Source organism: Punica granatum, chromosome 6 (genome assembly GCF_007655135.1).
Source record: "Punica granatum isolate Tunisia-2019 chromosome 6, ASM765513v2, whole genome shotgun sequence".
Lineage (NCBI taxonomy): Eukaryota > Viridiplantae > Streptophyta > Magnoliopsida > Myrtales > Lythraceae > Punica > Punica granatum.
Genome location: NC_045132.1, coordinates 15908042 through 15926701, shown reverse-complemented (window position 1 = coordinate 15926701; position 18660 = coordinate 15908042). Strand labels below are relative to the sequence as shown.

Here is an 18660-nt window from a genome sequence, read left to right as displayed (position 1 = left end):
CCCTCTTTTCTTGTCACCGTAGATTTCGACTTCATAACTAACCCTCCCTCTTTTGCTACTAAAGGTGTCAAGGCCGACACTGTCTTCATGAACAACCACCATACCTCGGCCATCCTCCCCTTCGGTACTATCATCGTCTGTCTACTCTTCCAATGAGGTCCGTAAGGCAGAGAAAGCATCATCTCGTATTTCTGGAAAGCTTGAGGAAAAAAGAGCCGGACGACCTCCCTTCGTCTTCGTACGCACGCATGTAGGCTCCCCCTTCTCGAACCAGAACTCTCCCACAGCCTTGAAAGCCATTCCTATGCTTCAAGTCCAAAATACATGGAGAAGCTGCTCTCTCCCTTCGATTGAGTGACTCTGAGAAGTGGGGAGATCCCGTGTTTCCTTTGCCATGGTGAAAGTCTTGCTCTCAATGCGAAAAGATGAGGAGGCATGGTGAAAAACAAAGACGGAGAAAGAAACCAACTAATACCAATAGACTAAATTGACAAATTCTTTATTTAATTTTTCTGTCATGTTCTTTAAAAGGTATATATTTATACTGAGATTGATACGTACGTGATATTACATTATTAATATCATAAAAGAACAACTTTTATGCTACAAACATTACATGTGCGATATTATATTAGTAATAGTGAATATATTTTATGCTAATTCATCATTTGAGAGAAGTGACATTTTTCATCAGAGTTCTTTTATCGAGTTCTTTGTCTAAGATATATATTTATCGATTATGACCAATATAAAATATGTAAAATTTATGCCGTATTATATCTATATAAATTATAAAAGCCAAAACAACTTACCAGATGATGTCATGTTGGACATAAATATCTCGTACTCGAAGAAATTTCGACCATCAATAGCACAAAAAATGGCATCTTATAATCTCGCCTACTTTAGTCATAAAACTAAAAAAATCTCTCTAGTTAGAGAAGTTAAAGAGTATTTTGTATATATATTTATATATTTATATAAAAGATAAATTCGTAGCTTGTGAGCATACGCTTTCATTATCTTTACTATAACAATATAAAACATATTCTATCCTATGGACAAGGGATCTCTCATTATTGAGAGGCGCAAAAATGTATATCAAATACTCTATTCTGTAAATACCCTCGACCTCACAAGATAAATAAAAAAACTTAACCGAAATCGCAAATCAAAAAAATAAAAGTAAAATTAACTTCCTCATGCATAAGAAGTCACAAATCAAATTTTGATAATAAAAATAAAAATAATATTCATTCCCCGCTTATTCCGGTCACCTATTCCACATTAGGGGTGTAAATGATTGAGCTGGGCTCATTTATTAGTTCGGGCTCAAGCTCAAGCTCGCGCGAGCCTAACTCTTCCAGCTTGGGCTCACGGCTCATTGTATTTAGCGAAGGCTCAGCCTGGTTCTGCTCCTATAAGCTCGCCACGCCAACAGAGCTCGACTTAGCTTGTTTAATTGGCGAGCTCAAGCCTAGCCGGGCTCAAGCTTTATAAGAGTGAACCGAATTCAAGCTTTCATCGAGTCAAGTCCGAACCATTCGCGAATGTCTCGGGTCGTTTACACCCCTATTCAACACTACCAAACTATAATTTTTTTTATATAAGTAAAATTGCTTCAGCCTTCATTCCTTATCGCATATATTGCTTATCAATTCATTTCTTTATGAATTATATCAACTCCGTTGCTAATTACTACCAAACGTGTCGGTATTTCTAAATTTCATTAGGTACCTTCACCAGGGCCACCTCTCGGCATAATTTTTGGATAATAGTTCATACCATGTAGCATCCTGCCCTTCCAGTTTTATGATCAAGTTTGCACCATGAAGTTTACATGCCACCAAATTTCTCACTTCCAACAACAAATGTTTGATATTAAGCATCATTCTCTCTTGAGAGTCAAAGTGACGTCGGAACGAAAATTACTCTTAATCGATAAATTGCGGACACCTTGTGGTGTCATCCAAAAAAATAAAACATCACCCAAAAATCTAACATAATAAATTTAGTTTATCATCAACGATACAAATCTTATGAAAACTAAACCTCCCTATGAATGGAGGGAACCGAAGGGAAAGGAAAGGGAGGGGACGGGATTTTGTATGGGAGTTTTTACAAATTCCATACAACTTTTCTTCCTATCCCCTCTCTTTTCCTCCATTTTTCTTCTATCCAAACACACTGTAAGTTAAAATTGGTCATGGATGTTCACTTAAAAGCATTCATCTCAATTTTATTTGTTCTCATATGCCTCGTGCTACTACTCTCAATTGCGGCAAAATAATACGTAGATGTTCATTTAAAAGCACTCATTTGATTCATTACTAGACAAATCATGAATTTCAAAATAAAAGACATAACCAATACATCTATATGTATTACTAATCCATTCGCACCCGTGGGTTCTACGCGTCTAGGGGTGACAATAATGGGTTTGTGAAAACGGGTATTTCACCCATCTACATAGAGAGATTCATTAAACGAGATTAATTAACTGGTCACGCCAGAGGCATTTACAACAAATCTAGGATACGAAGGACCCCGAAAGCGGGCGCAATCCTGCTTGCCATATCCACAGCTAATGACAACGGATGGAGCCGGGCGTGGATTGAGTCCGACTCTCTTTTGGTTGTTGATGCTATCCACCGTCATGCTAGTTGCCTTTGGGAAATTAGGACATTAATTTTGGATATTAGTAAGCTTATTTCCTCTTTTATGGATTGGAAATGTACGTGGATTCCCTGTGAGGGTAACTGCCATGCCCATGATCTAGGGTAACTCAGTTTTAGATCGGATTTTGATTCATATTTTATGATCGATGGTTATCCTCCTCCGGATATGTTCGCCATAATTTATGAATGAAATTCGTATTATCCATTAAAAAAAAAAAAGAGGGACCCCTGAAACATCATAAGCGAGGAGCTGCCTCATAGAAGGGGAAGAAGAAGTAGAGATGACTATCGTGAAGTCCCTAAACCAGGGAAGTGATCATCGCATTTGTTTGCATCTCTATAAATATGCTTCGTCCCTCCTCAAGAATGAGTAGGAAATTATCTTATGCAAATATGATTACGTGTACGGACAAGATTTCTCAATCGAAATCTAACAATAGAGAATTGTCTACTATTCTCATTTAAGTACTTAAATTTAAAATATTAAATTTCAACACTTATTTTTAAATTCAAACAAACAAAAATCAATAAATTACTTTGTGTATAAAATTATATATACAAATGTATCGTATGTCATATATGTACCTGACTAAATTTTTGGATGTTGTCGTGAGAGTAGAAATATCGATGCGTACTTCATATTTAAACGGATGGTAAGAATGTTCATTTTTTGCATTTCATCGCAGTGTTTCTTTTTTCAATGGGTTCTTTATTTTTCAAGATAAGTTTAGTTTTAATTTTACTATATTGTACCGATCATTGAAGCTAAAATTTTTCTGTAGTTTACGATTTTATATGTATTCGTCATGTATGTAGTACGAAATTTTTTAAAAAAAAGGATAAACGTATAGCAAGAAATGGGGTAAGGTGAAAAGTTTAGGGGGTAACCTGAAATTAACACATTTTCTGATCACTGAAATCAAATATGCTGCTGCAAGCATACATATCTCTCCCCGCCGGTCAGACCAAACCTGCGCGGAGAAGATGGAGGATGAAGCCGCCCTTCTCCGGCAGGTCTTTGGAGACTCATCGGACGACGAAGACTACAATTACGGAGAGGGCAACCGATCAGAAGCCGAAACCTACCTCGTCACCGACCATCGCACTGATTTAGCGGCGAGCGGTAACCCGAGGTGGGAGAGAGTGAAGGAAATCAGCGGGCTGTGGATTTGCAGGGACTTCCTCTCTCCCGAGCAGCAGCTCTCCCTTCTCTCCTCGATTCGGAGCGGTGCGTTGCTTGCTTTCCTGTTCCTCCCTTTTCGGCACTACTTGCATTGGATATGGAGTTAGGAGGAATCGATATGAATGGATAGATAGCCAGTAGACCTGTTCATTGTGATGATTGATGATTGTGCTGTTTGCTTGGGGATGTGTTTTGCAGAGGGATGGTTCGCTGAAAGCTCGCTTAATCAGGTACTTGAGAGCTTCGATTGCGCACACCTTCGGTTAAGTCGGCGGCGAGCTTGGGTTGATTGGATTGATTGATTAATTACTAGAGGTCTTACTTTGTCGAACAAGCTTTTCAATTTGTAACTATGACCAGGTTTTCGCTGATTTTTTGTTCTTCATTCCATTGCGTTGAATTGGGATTCTCTGCAAGGTCTGGACTATTTTAAAGAGAGAGTTGTTTACTCCTTTTCGTCAGGAATCGATCGGCTGTTTTCCCGGTAGAAATGCTCAGACAATTTTAGATTTTGGGGGAAATTGCCTAAAGAATCTGATCATGAGCTGGTTTGGGGGAAGAACAAGAAGAGTTTGCGGCTTAGAGATACGATAGATGACGTAATTTTCAGCTAACTCAAAAGAACTGCAGCACAAAGTGGAAAATGGCTAGTAGAAGAACTAAAGTTTCAATTTGAATGATGTAGTTGAGCTCATTAGGAAATGGATTAGTGATTCAATTTGGGGTTCTTCGTGTTCAAGTTCGGAGTTCAGAGTTGGGACTTAAATATTTAGGATGTCAAACAGGAGCGGGCGAGGGGAGCTCCGTCGAATCAAAGATTACGTCTAGTGCTGCCATCTGATGCTCATGTTCATCTTCTGTGCGTGCAGGCAATGAGGTTCGGGGATTTTCCGCCGTGGCTAAATGAGCTTTGTTATTCAATCCGAGAGGCAGTGCTTATAGGTGATAATCTTTCGGAACATGATATTGTCGCGGCTGATGAACATGGGGCTGGATGTCTGTTCCCAATATTGCCCCCGGAGCTGCTGGGACGGGAGCCACTCTTTGATCAGCTGATTGTGAACCTATACCACAAAGGTCAGGTGCGGGTTGCTCTGCGGTCGATCTTAGTTAACGCCACAATTAATGAAATGCTGTCTGATTAACCTTGGTTTTTACCACAATCAGTGAAATGCTATCAGAATGAATGGAAATCTGTTCTCGACACTTGCAGGGCATTTGTGCGCATGTTGACTTGATGCGATTTGATGATGGGATTGCTATAATCTCCCTTGAGTCCCCGTGCGTGATGCACTTCAGTCTAGCTACCTCTGACATTCAAGAAGCAGAAGAAGAATACCATGTTCATCCCGTGCCATCAAAGGTGCCCGTATATTTAAGTCCGGGTTCATTAGTCATAATGTCAGGAGAAGCTCGGTACGGTTGGAAGCACGAAATAAACCGCAAACCCGGGTTTCAGGTTTGGGATGGGCAGGAACTTGAGCAGAAGAGAAGAATCTCCCTAACCTTAAGGAAGTTGGCTCGAGTCGAGTAGACATTAATCCTTAGTCAATCGAAGAAAGATGCACGACCCAATATCCTGATAAAATCATGTGTTGAGGCGATATTTGGTTCATATGTTATAGAGTAATATCGAAATCCAGTGGATCAATGTCTTGTTTGGGAAAAGAGAAACGTTAGAATGACTTGTGGCCTTGCTTCACTTTTTCTTTTTATCAAACAACTGCATTCTTTGTGGATCAATCACCAATTCCTTTTTTCCAAGAATCTTTGAGTTCAAGGCAAGTCAGAGAAGAACTGCTGTATAAATGCTGAATCCTAAAACTTTGTCCGTCGAGCTTTGATCACATAATTCTCGAACATCCATTGATTCGAAATATATTCGAACATGAAAGCGTTCACATATTTCTCAAAGATCTGACTATCTAGCTCAACTGCCAGAGGAAAACACGAAACCTTATATAAACAAAACAAGCAACTAACATATTCTAAATTTATGTATGTACGTGTATGAAGTGATACACCCTAAATACATCGCGTCCTCGCTTTATATACTTACAAGACCTTTTCCTAAGGTAGCAACATGCGCAAAGACGTACCCATCCGCTCTTTACTCATATATGTGTCATCACATAGCAACAAGCTTGAGATTCACAATACACACGAAGCCGGCCCACGCGAAGCACAGCTTCACCAGGTCCCCGGCTATCGTGCTCACCTCCTTGAACTTCTTGTAGCACCCGAACAAGCTCCCGAACAAAGCCAGTGCCACCACAAGTCCGAGCTTGCTGGCGCCCGCCCCAAACACTATCGGGTCCCAACCCAGACCGAGGCCGAGGACGGCTGCATAGAGGGCTAAGGCCTCGGGCTTCCTATGGAAGCCACCCTCGGCCCAGACAAGCCACGCAGAGAGTCCCAGGAGCATGCTCGAGACGAGGCACGTGGCGTGCAGCGCCCACAGGGGAGGGAACCGGAGGTGCTTCCGGGAGGCAGGGTCGGAGCCGAAGAAGGAGATGTCGAGGGCGGTGAGCGCCAGTGGGAGGGCGACGGCTACGGCGAGAGACCGGAGGCCGCGTTTGGCCATGGCCTTCTTCCTGCCCGGCCTGTGGGAGGCCTTGTCATTAATATCGGCGGCGGCGGCGGCTGTGGCGGTGGCATCGGGTTCGTCTCTGATGCGCTGTTTGAGGTCTTGAGAGGCCATTGCTATCAATCAAAGAAGGGAATGAAGCTGAAAGAAGGAGCTATGGGAAACGAGGTTGAAAATGGAAAGCTACTCTCTCTCTATTTTACTGAACGAAATGGCCAAACGGGGTTTGATAAAAGTGGAAAGAGAGGGAGGCAGAGATAAATAGAGAGTGGCGGAGATGTCGGCTCAATCCGGTGGAGGAGGAAGGACGCGTGGGCGGCGGGGACGGCGGGGAGTGGACAGGAGGCCGTACACGTGGGAGGCGGCCATTGCCACCACCACTCGGAGGTGGAGAAAATGAAAGCTTGAAGCCTTCAAAAAGAAAAAGAAAAAGAAAATAAAGTTAATTCGCTATTATCCTTAAATAAGGTCTGATATTCGATTTTTATAATTATGAATGAAGAAAAATTTTAATTGGAAAAGTTTTCTTTTATAGTCAACTAACTTAGCTTGAATTGAATTGATCAAAGCTCATTAGATTGCCGAGTACCAATTCACACAGTGAAAAAGCAAAAGAAAAAAAGGATAGAGATTTGTTTGGATCAGTTTGTAATTATTAGATGATGTTTCATTGTCAATTTGTCTCGGCCGACGTATTGTGTGCTTGTCGAGATAGGGTTGGGCCAGAGAAAGATGCCTTAAACAATTTATGAGAAAATAAGTACAACTATGACGTTGCGCGGCTAATTAGAAAAATTAATAAAATATAATTATTTAATATATAAAGAGAAATTATTTAAAGATTGAGTTACAGTAAAAATTTTAATATTTAGGAAAATAAAAAAAAGTTTTGTAAAAGACTTGTAATATTTATTTATGATTTTAATATAAAATTAATTATTATGATTGCATTAAAATTGAAAATTTGAAATATGTGAATAGTTTTTTCGAAAAAATTAATTTAAATCACGACTCGAACTACACTCAATCACAAGCTGGAGGTTAGTAAATGGAGGTTTATATATTGCTAGGTTTAGATTTGCCCGTTGCTCGGGTGTGTAAAAATTTAATAAAATTGGAAAGTTGAGGGGAAGAAAAGAAAGGGGAAATTAAGTGACGGGAATACAATATACTTGAAAGGGAAATTAATTGGTGAAGATGGATCGATACAAAGTTTCGAACTTGCGTAGAGGCAAATAACCATGAGTTGAGACTTTGGAAACATCGGCCCAAAATACAATGTACTTGAAAGGGAAAATTAGAGGAGATGGATTGATATAATGTTCTGAACATGTGAAGAGATAAATAACCACAGGTCTCGTGAACGAAGTGTCTTGGAAGCAATTTTTCGCTTTTATATATATATAGATAAGTGTAAATTGCACCAGTGGTCCAAAAGGTTTCATAAATGTTTCAAGTTAGTCCAAAATATTTTTTTGGTAACTTGTTGGTACAAAAAGTTTTAAAACTGTTTCAATATAGTACATTCCGTCAATTTCCCCTGACGCGGTTAACATTTTGCTGACGTGGCGCGTCCTATGTGTCACTTTTGACACGTGAAACATAATCACAATGCGCTACGTCATTTAAGAGAAAATAAAATTTCAAAAAATCCAATAAAAATAATACAAAAAATAGTAAAAAAAAAAAATAAAAAATTATTTTAAAATTTTTTAAAAATAAAAAACATTTAAATTATTTTAAAAAAATTTAAATTATTTTAAAAAAAATTTAATTATTTCTAAAATTATTTTTAAAAATTTTAAATTATTTTTTTATTTTTAAATGTTTTTAAAAATAATTTTAAATTTAAAATAATAAAAATTATTTTAAATTTTAATTTAAAATTAAAAGTTTAAAATTATTTTTAAAAGTTTTTAAAATTTAAAATTATTTTTAAAATTTTAAAATAATTTTTTAATTTTTTCTAAATTTTACTATTTTAAATTATTTTTTGTATTTTTATTAGACTTTTTCAAATTTTATTTTCTCTTAAATGACGTGGCGCACTGTGATTGGTTCCACGTGTCAAAAGTGACACATATGACTCGCCACGTCAACAAAATGTTAAAGGCGTCAAGGGAATTTGACGGAATGTACTATATTAAAACAGTTTTGAAACTTTTTGTACCAACAAGTTACCAAAAAAATATTTTGGACCAATTTGAAACATTCATGCAACATTTTGGACCACCGGTGCAATTTACCCATATAGATAAATAGATTCTTGAGATCGAGATATATTAAAAAAAATTAATATTTATTGGGAAATAAAAAGTAGTCTTATAGAAGACTTTTAATACTTTTTTGTGATTTGTAATATAAAATTAATTGTTATGATTGTATTAAAAAATTGAAATATTGAAATACTTGGATTGTTTTTCAAAGAAATTATGACTTGTTTGGTTTTAAAATAAAAATTTTCCTCTATCCAACTCAACTATATTCTTCCACAAATTCAACATTACAGCTATTACTATTTTGTCTTTTTCTTTCTTTTAATTGTAATATCTTAATCATATTTTTTTAACCATTTTTATAATCAATTTTTTAATAATGAATTTTGTATCTACTTTATATTTATATAAACATACATACATATATATATTCTTACACATCCACATATTTTTCAACATTTATAATAATTATTTTTTATATTTTCTTATTCCCAAAATTGAGTTAAGTTGAGTTAAAATCTCAACTCAAAAAGGCCAAACACACCAATTATCTGAATAATCGAGAAAACACTTAACAACGATCCAAGGATTAACAATTGGAGCTCCCACGATGGACAACGCATTCGGGTGCTTCCAAGACAAAAAATTGAGAAATATAGTAATGTGCCTTCCATAAATGGTGCCACATCAGGTTTTTTGTAAATTTTGGACAAAAAATTGATGGTAAGATAGATTTGGAATAAAAGTAAAACGTTAAGATGCCTCTGAAGGTTTTTAAATAATGAGATAAAATTGAGAAAATAACCGAATTTTGGGATGTACAATGTTATTCTTTCTTAAGGCAGTTACTTCATCTGGTTTAATCGCATGGTCATAGTTCAATTACGTACTGAATTATTGATTCATGTATAATAGCTAATTTTTAATTTCGGTTATACTTTACTAGGAAAATCTAATAAAAAAATTGAAGGATTAAAAAATATAAATTAAAACTCTAAAATTAATGGCGAATAGGATTTAACTGTCGACATCTACGTGTTACCATAGATAATCTCGCAAAAGTACTGTTCTTGAATCAAATAAACAAATATAGATAAAATAAGATGTAACAGAGAGCTATCATTTTACTGAGGCTAGAGCATAAAGTCCTAACTCAATACACGAGGTAAATTTTTCTTTCTTAGTGCTTCAAAAATATAAAGAATTATGAATATTGAAATTATGTGTGTTCATTTATTAAGGCTAGAGATAAAATCCTAACTCGATGCACGAGTGAAAATTCTATTTCTTAATACCGGCTCAAAAACATAAAAAGATTCACGTGTGTTCATTTATTGAGTGATATAATTTAATTTGTACAAGGTGAGTTTCAATCTGGTAATGCGATCTTATAAATAACAACGAAATGAAAAAGTCATGCGGACTAATGAATGCAAGACATATAAGGCTGGTGAACTTCCTTTCACTTACTACAGATATATCATCCAACTCCTTCCTATCACTATAAAAGCCCCCCCACCACCCACTAAATTTCTTCATTCAAACCATCAACCAATCTTCATCCTCTCTTTCCCTCTCACGAAGCTCTCCTATAATCTTTACATACACTAGCATTTTTCCCTTAGGGTCCTAGTGAAATGGATGGTTGAAACACCTACCACTATATCCAAGACTCTGGCTTCCTTTTGTAGCCATGAGGTTATTATGGGACTCAGGTTCTTCCCATCTGAGATGTAACTTCGCAATAAGTATCTTGCTAGGGGGAGTTGATCTTGATAATCCTATAGACTCGTGAGATGTTAATGAATCTTGACAAAGCTCGCCCTTGGGGATCACTGTTCTCTCAATATGCTCGAGGAGCATGTTTCGATCATGCTAGGGGAAAAAAAAATAGCCACTTTTACTTCTCTTTGCATGCTGATCGGGCACCAATTAAAGTAGGCCAAATTATGAGGGGACAGTGAGGAAGGCCAAATTTGAATTTTGAATAAGCAAGCCTCCGGTGACAATAACCATTTTAAGAGGATGAGACACCCTTAAAACGAGATAGGTTTTTGTCTATTTTGTGGTAAAAAGTATACTCTTCTAGGACGTAGGCAAAGTAGGTCCCCATTCTGAGAGCTTCCCTTCCTCTTCTAATTGTTATTGTCACTGACTTATATCCAAAATTCAAGTTCGGCCCTTCTCACTGTCAGCTACTTCATTTGCTCTGCATTTATATGTGCTTGGTTCAACATGCACAATGAAGTAATAGTTGTCATTGATGTCTTACGAGTTTATAGGGTACTCAAGATCGCCTCTTGAGTTCTTTTTCTTCTTCTCAAGATACTTCCTAAGGAGTCGCTTCTCTGACGAGAAGGACCTTTTGTCCTTGAACGATCTCATGGCTCTTCGAAGGAAGCCTAAAGTCTTGGATAATTAATGAGGTCTAAGTACATGATATTTTGGTCAGTACAACAGTTTTGCTTTAAAAAATTTTAATTATCACTACTAAAATATATATTTTTTTCTCATCGATGAGTACGTGGCAAGGTACGTAGGCTGAAATCGTGCTATGCAGGATATTTAGTGGTTCAAATTGCAATGTCCAAATTGCTCTAACATGACAGGGTGTAAATTGACAGTTGAAGAAGTTTAGGGAGCAAAGTTGTCATAAAAAGAACTTGTGGGGTGCGAAATAGAATTTCCCCAAGAAGACGCTTCTTTTTCGACGATCGGTCGGAGGGGCTTTCTTCCCATCCGGCGACCTCCGTCGCAACAGAGCCAAGAGGAAGATGAAGAATTCAGCAATGGCGTCCCCATCTCCGCCTGAGCTCCGTCCTCCGCGCAGATCGAAACACCCTTCAAGAACTGACCCTCTTGGAGCTTTCGGGTTCAACAACCCCAAAGCGGCATTCGCTCTTGCTCTGCTGGCAGCGGACGCCGTCCTCGTCTCCCTCATCATTGCCTACGTCCCCTGTAATCTATCTCTCACTCTCTCTCTTTCCCCTCTCTGTTCTTGACTATTACATGTGGATGTTTAAATGGTTCTCTTATGTGATTTTGGTTTCAGATACAAAAATCGACTGGGACGCCTACATGTCGCAGGTAAGAGAATTTGAGCTTGACTAGAAGCAGAAAGTTTCAATTTTCATCTTCATTTACTCGTTGCTGCCAGCAGACAGTGCTCTGCATTTTCATGTGTTGTTTTCTTCAGATAGTTCATGTGCTGCTTCTGATATTTTGCTCTGTGAATTGCGCTATGTGGAGGTAGTTATCATCCGGATTTGATTGAATGGCAGATTACTGGATTTCTTGGAGGGGAAAGGGACTACGGGAACTTGAAAGGCGACACGGGTCCTCTAGTCTATCCGGCCGGTTTTCTGTATGTTTATTCCTTCCTTCAATATGTTACCGGAGGGGATGTCTATCCAGCTCAGGTTTGTTTGCCTTTATCATTAATCACTAAGAATGAATGCTTTTAATCTAGCTAATAAACATTTAAAATTGCTTGGCCTTTTGATGGATATAGAGGTGGATCAGAAGTGTACGTTTTTGGGTGTACACATGATGCTGGACTTGATTTTATTTTGACTGGTGAATTTTCGCTCTAAAACTGCCTTCCTAAATGGCACGTATTGTCTTGCCTATGGGATTAACTGACTTTTTTCTTGATGTGCTGTAACAGTCTAACATGCCATTCTCTGCTGTATTCTCTCATTCATGCCCTTGTGGATGGTATATTTTACTCTCTCCTTATTCTTTGTCCTGCAGATTTTGTTTGGCATTTTGTACATCATAAATCTGGGGATCATACTATTCATCTATGTCAAGACTGACGCGGTGAGAGAAAATTCTCTGTTCCATTGTGATTAAGTCACTGCTTTATTTCATTCTTAATTCACCATCATTCTATGTAATGTATTGGTTTCTTCTTATTGTTGTTTTCTTTTCTTTTCTTTTCTTTTTTTTTTAATCTCTCGCTCATTTCACGTTCATAAAATTCTGCCAGCTTCCTTGGTGGGCACTTAGTCTGCTCTGTCTGTCAAAGAGAGTGCACTCAATATTTGTGCTCCGCCTTTTTAATGACTGTTTTGCTATGACACTTCTTCATGCTGCAATAGCTGCATTGCTTTGCCAAAAGTGGCATCTTGGGTTGGTTATCTTCAGGTAGTAATAAATTCAATTATGATTCTGTGCTACTTCCTTTTAGCTGCCCATATACTTGGTTTCATTATTCGTTTTCTTTCTGCAGCGGCGCTGTTTCTATAAAGATGAATGTTCTACTCTTTGCTCCGCCTTTGTTACTTCTTATGTTAAAGGTACAATTTTCTATTTGCCACTGCCCTGCATTGCTTCACGTGCTGAACTATGATAATCAAGTAAACATTCATTGTCTCCGATATGTATCTTATACAGGCTATGGATATATTTGGGGTAGTATCGGCTTTAGCTTGTGCAGCACTAGTACAGGTGATTGACAAGTCTTTTATTCCAGAATTTATTTAGTGTGTTTGGTTTTAGAGTTGAGTTTTGATTTTAATTGGGTTGTAATGATTATGTTATTGAATTATGAGAAAAAGTGTGAAAAAGTAATGAATAGTTGAGAGAATTTAGTATTAAAAATTGAATTGAGCATAATGGAGTTATATGTTGATTTATTTATGGGGCCCACCTTTTTTACTTTGAAGAGTTAATTTTTGTTGTGTAATGAGTAGAGTTAAAGTTAGAGTTAAAATCTTAAAATCCGATTGCGAAACCAAACGGAGTAAGTCTTTTGATGCAGTTAGATATCAGTATTCAGCTTGAATCTTTATTAAATTGATAAGTTCCATGTAGAGAGTGAGCTTCTTTATCTTGAGAGTTGGCCATGTCAATAATATGTGATTCCTTCAAATGTCCCTAGGTCAGTTGAAAGCCAGCTTTGAATGTTCCCACACAGAGCCTTTCTGATCGATATGCTTATTGGTTCTACATTCTGGTAAATGATTTTACAGATTTTGCTGGGACTTCCTTTCCTATTATCCTATCCCATAGCATATATATCAAGGGCCTTCAATCTTGGGCGAATCTTCATCCACTTTTGGTATTTATCTCTTGAATTTCACTGTTTGATGGTTCTCTGTTATAAAAATCCATCTTTTTGGTTCAGATCTGCATCCATGGAAACTATATCTTTCGTGAGAGTAAAAGTGGGGGAAATTATGGCATATTGACTAGTGCTTGCAATATTTCATGGCCTTGTCTATAACTCTGCAGCTTTTTGAGCGCTCGAGACTCTTTAGTTCCTTCTTTAAAGAGCACAATTAATCATATAAGCCCCTTAACGAAAGGGCTGGACTGACATTCAGGCCTCTTTTGTATACCTTCCAATGAAATGTTTGGATCTGAATGTAATGAGAAAAATGGGTTACTGTCTAGGGTTAGTGTCTATGATTTCTTAGCTGTCTCGTATTAGAATGTTCTTTATTCGTTTATTTAATCTGGAAAGAGATTCTTTTTCTTTTTTCTTTTTTTTTTCATAATTTTGACGATGTTTCTAGAATATAATTTAGATCAAAATAATCTCTTTGGGAAGATTTGGCCAAAAAAAATAAAATCTCTCTGGCAAGTATCTTAAACTATGAGCACGGGACCTCCTGTAATATGATGTTTGGCCAAAGGATGATTCCAAAGAAAAACAAAAGGAGAAATAGAAAAATCAAAGAATTATGAGTTTATGCTATGCACAATTGTTGCATGAAATTTCAGTGACTTTTCCTGTTTAGTTTGTTGCGTTGACTGGATGCTTTTGCAGCGGGTTCTTATATAGGAAAAGATATTTTATGAAATTCATTTGTTTGGTATTCTCCATTTTTTTGGATCTCTTCAAAGATTAATTTCTGCTTTTATCTTCTAGGTCTGTTAACTTCAAATTTGTTCCTGAGCCAGTTTTTGTGTCAAAAGGATTTGCACTTTCTTTGCTGCTCGCTCATCTGGTGTTACTTACTGCCTTTGCTCATTATCGATGGTGCAAGTAAGTTATGGAAGCATGTGTTCTCTTCTTTTTGCTCATTCATGAACATTTTTTTATCAAGATGAGAGATAGTCCCATTTCGCTGCTGAAAAGGTAATTAGACCTCAACACAGTCATATGATAATTACCTACCCTGCACAGAGGCGGTCACATGGAATAAGTGTTAGCAAGATGGAGTCATGCGTTTCTAAGTGGAAGGTGTACAATGGAGGAAAGCATACAGCACGAAAAAAACGATTTGGCTTCTTGTACTTGGATTTATGAAGGCCGTTCTTGTTGCTTGCAGGCATGAAGGAGGACTTCTGAATTTCGTGCTCTCGATATTTGAATCTCTAAAACTCAGATTTGCACTTACAAGCTCACACTCTTTTCCCAAATCTCATGGTGGCAGCTCCAAGATACTCAAGAAAGAATGTAATGCCTGAAACTGATCATAAAATCTCTCATTTATATATCCTCTCTCCAACTGCTCTCTTTCGTCTTTTGCTCTATATTCTCTTTTGACTAGATACTGATCCTCACATATGATACATGTCAGATATCGTGTCAACTATGTTTGCTGGAAACTTTATTGGTATTCTATGTGCTCGGTCACTGCATTACCAGTTTTACTCATGGTAATTAAGCTCTCTTTGTGGTATACCTTTACCAGTTGAAGTACATCTGCAGAAGATTTCTTATGGTGTATATCTTGACTCAGTCGCATGATAAACATTTGATCTGGCACAGGTACTTTTATAGTCTTCCTTATTTGCTATGGAGAGCACCTTTTCCGACATTATTACGGTATGCATCAGTAATTATGCTTCTCTCGGGATCACTAGTTTGTGCTGCATTCGTGTAAAACCAAGTCAGGAGATAAGCCCTTGCCTTTCTTGCGTATTGCAGTATAATATTGTTCTTCGGGGTGGAGCTGTGCTGGAACATCTACCCATCAAACTTCTACTCGTCCCTCGTGCTTCTTGGTCTCCACTTGCTTTTGTTGTGGGGCATTTGGCATGCCCCACCAGAATATCCTTATGCGGACGACAAATCATCAATGCAAGACAAAGATGAATGAACTGGTTTGATTTTGCTACTCTTTGATCTTCATCATGTGTCGTAGTTTTCCTTTATTCCATGTAGTCCATAACATATGTATGGCAGATCAGGACCAGAGAAAAGAATGCGGAATCTGAGTTCGCTGCTTGTTTTTTAGGTCCTCTTTCTTTCTTTTAATAGAATTAACAAATCAGACTTGATTTCCTATTCAATCTGAGCGGTTCCTCTTATGTTGTGTTCTAGGCTTTAGTTCAGGGGAATACCTTTTGTGCTTGGTGTTTCAGTTGTAGGTTTTCTCATCGAATTAGGAGAAACCAGAAAAAAGATTATGTAAAAAATGTAGGTACTGAGTGAGGTGTATTATCCGCTAGTTCTGCATATTTTCAGTTTGATTAGAGGCAATCTCTAGGAATTTTTGTTTTCACAGAATTAAGATTTGAACTTGAGATCTCTCTCCTGTTTGAGATATTATGCTTTCCTCTGATTATTTCGACAAGATGACACGGGAATGGAATGGAATAGATACAAATTATAGTCTATTCCCTTCCAGAGGCATTTCAATCCGAATCACTCTCTCCCTGGATCCCTCCATTTAGAAGAAGTGCCAAAATAGTATTTCAAGTTGAAGAAAATGAGACTCCACGTAATGTCTGAGCATTTTGTTACGGCTGGTTCACACTCACATTGGATCGATACAATATATACGCCCGTGCAAATAGTTTACCCAAATACAAGCAGAATACGTACAACCTTTGCTTATCATCTTAGCTTCGACATTGGGACAGGGTTGTGCATGCGTGTATGTAGGGATTGGCTTCGGCCCCAGGCCGGCAGTTGTAGTATGAGGCTCCCCTCCGGGAGCATGGGACCGAGTTGCTTCTCAGGGCTTGGTAGCTGATGAACTGGGAAGTTGCGAGGATCCGTCGGCTAATCTTAGAGTCCATGATTCCAAACTCATTCTCTGCCAGGCACTCCTCGACCGAGCTTGCATTCTGGCCCTTCGTGGTTGGGACCCACCTGCCTGCAAACGGGGCGTTGCCTGCATCCGATATTGAGATGGTTAGGGCTGTGAGGAGGAGAAGGACAAGGGATACGAGGAAAGATGAAAATGTTGCCATGTTTCTTGTTGAAGCAATGTTTTTGGAGGTGGAAGCGAGAGTGGTCTCTTTGGTTTATTTCTGGTTGACAGTTGGGGTATTTATATATTGATGAGGCACTTCTTATAATTCAGTTTAAGCATTTTAGTTCATATGATATGACATTGAATTTCCCCTAATTAACTAAAATGCCACTTGACATCATACCATCGTGAGCATGCAGGTCTCAGGTTATATTCACCGCGAAAGGTTATGACATAGTAAGGTGTTTTAATTACCTCATTTGTTCACTCGATAATAGTAGGCTATATCAAAGTCCGTGTATAGGAGAGCAAGGTATCACCCCCACCGGAAAAAAATTGTGACTTTGATAACATTTTGACAAATAGGGCATGCATAGATTATACAGATTGTCACGGTTTTTTGAAGGCTCAATAATTTGATCATTACAAGATTCAATCTAAAAGCTCAATTTTATCGCAATAAAGTTAAGTGAGAATTGATCAGTCGATCTTAAACATGATGAGTGCAATTCTCTGCGTCCAAATTAGGGATCATGGGTGGTTGTAGTTTGCATGTATCTAAGAAGTCCGTCTGCTCGGCTTGACTCGATTAATGCAAGAGAAGTTTTCCAAGTTTAGTTTAATGTCTTGGAGGAATGTGGATACGATAAACCAAAGCCACTCGGTAGTTATGTAATTATGCTGGAAGTGGAGGGTTTTAAGAAAGAGAATTTACTGCTCCAGGATAGGCCCGTGAGCATAATATAATTAAATAAAATTTTAATATTTAAATAAATAAATAAAGATAGTCTCATAGAGAATCGAGTTTAGAACCTCTTGATTACTAGAAGAGGACGTGTACTACTGTGTCACAAATTTTTTTCTTTTAAGGAGAATTTCACTAGACTAATTTACGACATATTCTCTCTCGTCTCTTGCCGGCAATTCCCTTCTAAGGAAACACAATCCATGGAACGGTGCGAATTGTCAAATCCATAAGATCAAGGAGATGAAAGGAAATTTAGAAAAAGAAAAAAAAATTATCTCCTCGTAATGGCATGGATCTAATGGAGAGAAAGCGGTGTAGCGCAGTAATATTAACACTCTTTTAATATTTAGAGATTTTATATTAAATTTTCAACAGTAAAATTCTCGTACAATTTTATTTTTATTTTTTTACATCTTTTTACTAGATTTGTAACGAAAAAAAGAAAAAGAAAAAGAGAGAGAGAGGCTCGGGCTTCAATTTCTTCGTAATGGCATGGCTCTAATGGAGAGAATAGCGCAGTAATATTAATACTCTTAGAGATTTTATATTAAATTATCAACAGTAAAATTTCTCGTACAATTTTATTTTTATTTTTTTACATCTTTTTACTAGCTTTGTAATGGACAAGAGAGAGAGAGAGAGACTCGGGGCTTCAATTTCTTCCAGTGAACCTCCCCCTGTCACCAGTTCAATGACCGCTTTGGAAATTCAAAGGAAGTTGGATTGCCGTGGGGAAAGTTAAAAGAAAAAAAGAGGGAGACTGTAAATGTGACTTACTTTCTTCATTACCTAACCAAAGTTACATTTATTCATCACAAAAGGACAAGAGATCACGAGGATTGACATTTCTACTCATTCGTAATTTGACTAGCCACAAGCAATTTCAATCTCCAAACCCTCTTACCTATTTAGGCAATTATATTATGTGTATATAAAGAGAGATATTAGCTAAGGTTGAAGCTACCCTTAAGTTACAATATATTACAGGCTTTGTCCTTGTTCGATTTTGCGCTCAATTCATCATTTTTGCATCGTTACGAGATTTTCCTACTCAGACATTCACGATTGTATATGAATGAATTTCATCATCGT

General features: G+C 37.5%; 4 protein-coding genes across 5 annotated transcripts; 2 read left to right on the top strand and 2 right to left on the bottom strand.

Moving 5' to 3' along the window:
- The first annotated feature begins 3619 nt into the window (after window positions 1-3619).
- On the top strand, window positions 3620-5604 carry LOC116211310 (alkylated DNA repair protein ALKBH8 homolog). The gene is made up of 4 exons (XM_031545631.1): window positions 3620-3906; window positions 4060-4091; window positions 4731-4943; window positions 5075-5604. The coding sequence occupies exons 1-4, from the start codon at window positions 3663-3665 to the stop codon at window positions 5393-5395; spliced, it is 810 nt and encodes a 269-aa protein (XP_031401491.1). The 5' UTR covers window positions 3620-3662; the 3' UTR covers window positions 5396-5604.
- Window positions 5605-5700: 96 nt separating this feature from the next.
- LOC116211311 (translocator protein homolog) lies at window positions 5701-6862 on the bottom strand. The gene has a single exon (XM_031545632.1). It carries the CDS (start codon window positions 6560-6562, stop codon window positions 5990-5992), a length of 573 nt encoding a protein of 190 aa, XP_031401492.1. The 5' UTR covers window positions 6563-6862; the 3' UTR covers window positions 5701-5989.
- Window positions 6863-11360: 4498 nt separating this feature from the next.
- Window positions 11361-15942, top strand: LOC116212064 (dol-P-Man:Man(5)GlcNAc(2)-PP-Dol alpha-1,3-mannosyltransferase-like). 2 transcript variants are annotated; one of them, XM_031546654.1, is made up of 13 exons: window positions 11366-11622; window positions 11717-11751; window positions 11946-12083; window positions 12418-12486; window positions 12656-12813; window positions 12899-12965; window positions 13063-13116; window positions 13641-13729; window positions 14543-14659; window positions 14946-15073; window positions 15198-15276; window positions 15389-15445; window positions 15548-15942. In XM_031546654.1, the coding sequence occupies exons 1-13, from the start codon at window positions 11439-11441 to the stop codon at window positions 15717-15719; spliced, it is 1347 nt and encodes a 448-aa protein (XP_031402514.1). In that variant the 5' UTR covers window positions 11366-11438; the 3' UTR covers window positions 15720-15942. The 2 variants fall into 2 exon arrangements, with proteins under 2 accessions (XP_031402515.1, XP_031402514.1); XM_031546655.1 differs by lacking the exon at window positions 14543-14659 and having other exon boundaries at window positions 11361-11622.
- Window positions 15943-16464: 522 nt separating this feature from the next.
- Window positions 16465-16818, bottom strand: LOC116212198 (rapid alkalinization factor-like). Its single transcript, XM_031546767.1, has one exon. The coding sequence runs from the start codon at window positions 16816-16818 to the stop codon at window positions 16465-16467; it is 354 nt and encodes a 117-aa protein (XP_031402627.1).
- Window positions 16819-18660: the final 1842 nt, after the last annotated feature.

Coding starts and splice junctions, on each gene's coding strand:
- LOC116211311 (XM_031545632.1), bottom strand. CDS start 6,562: ATGGCCTCTCAAGACCTCAAACAGCGCATCAGAGACGAACCCGATGCC.
- LOC116212198 (XM_031546767.1), bottom strand. CDS start 16,818: ATGGCAACATTTTCATCTTTCCTCGTATCCCTTGTCCTTCTCCTCCTC.
- LOC116211310 (XM_031545631.1), top strand. CDS start 3,663: ATGGAGGATGAAGCCGCCCTTCTCCGGCAGGTCTTTGGAGACTCATCG. Junction 3,907..4,059: donor TCTCTCCTCGATTCGGAGCG/GTGCGTTGCTTG, acceptor TGTGTTTTGCAG/AGGGATGGTTCGCTGAAAGC. Junction 4,092..4,730: donor CTGAAAGCTCGCTTAATCAG/GTACTTGAGAGC, acceptor CTGTGCGTGCAG/GCAATGAGGTTCGGGGATTT.
- LOC116212064 (XM_031546654.1), top strand. CDS start 11,439: ATGAAGAATTCAGCAATGGCGTCCCCATCTCCGCCTGAGCTCCGTCCT. Junction 12,487..12,655: donor TCTATGTCAAGACTGACGCG/GTGAGAGAAAAT, acceptor AAATTCTGCCAG/CTTCCTTGGTGGGCACTTAG. Junction 15,446..15,547: donor CCTTTTCCGACATTATTACG/GTATGCATCAGT, acceptor TGCGTATTGCAG/TATAATATTGTTCTTCGGGG.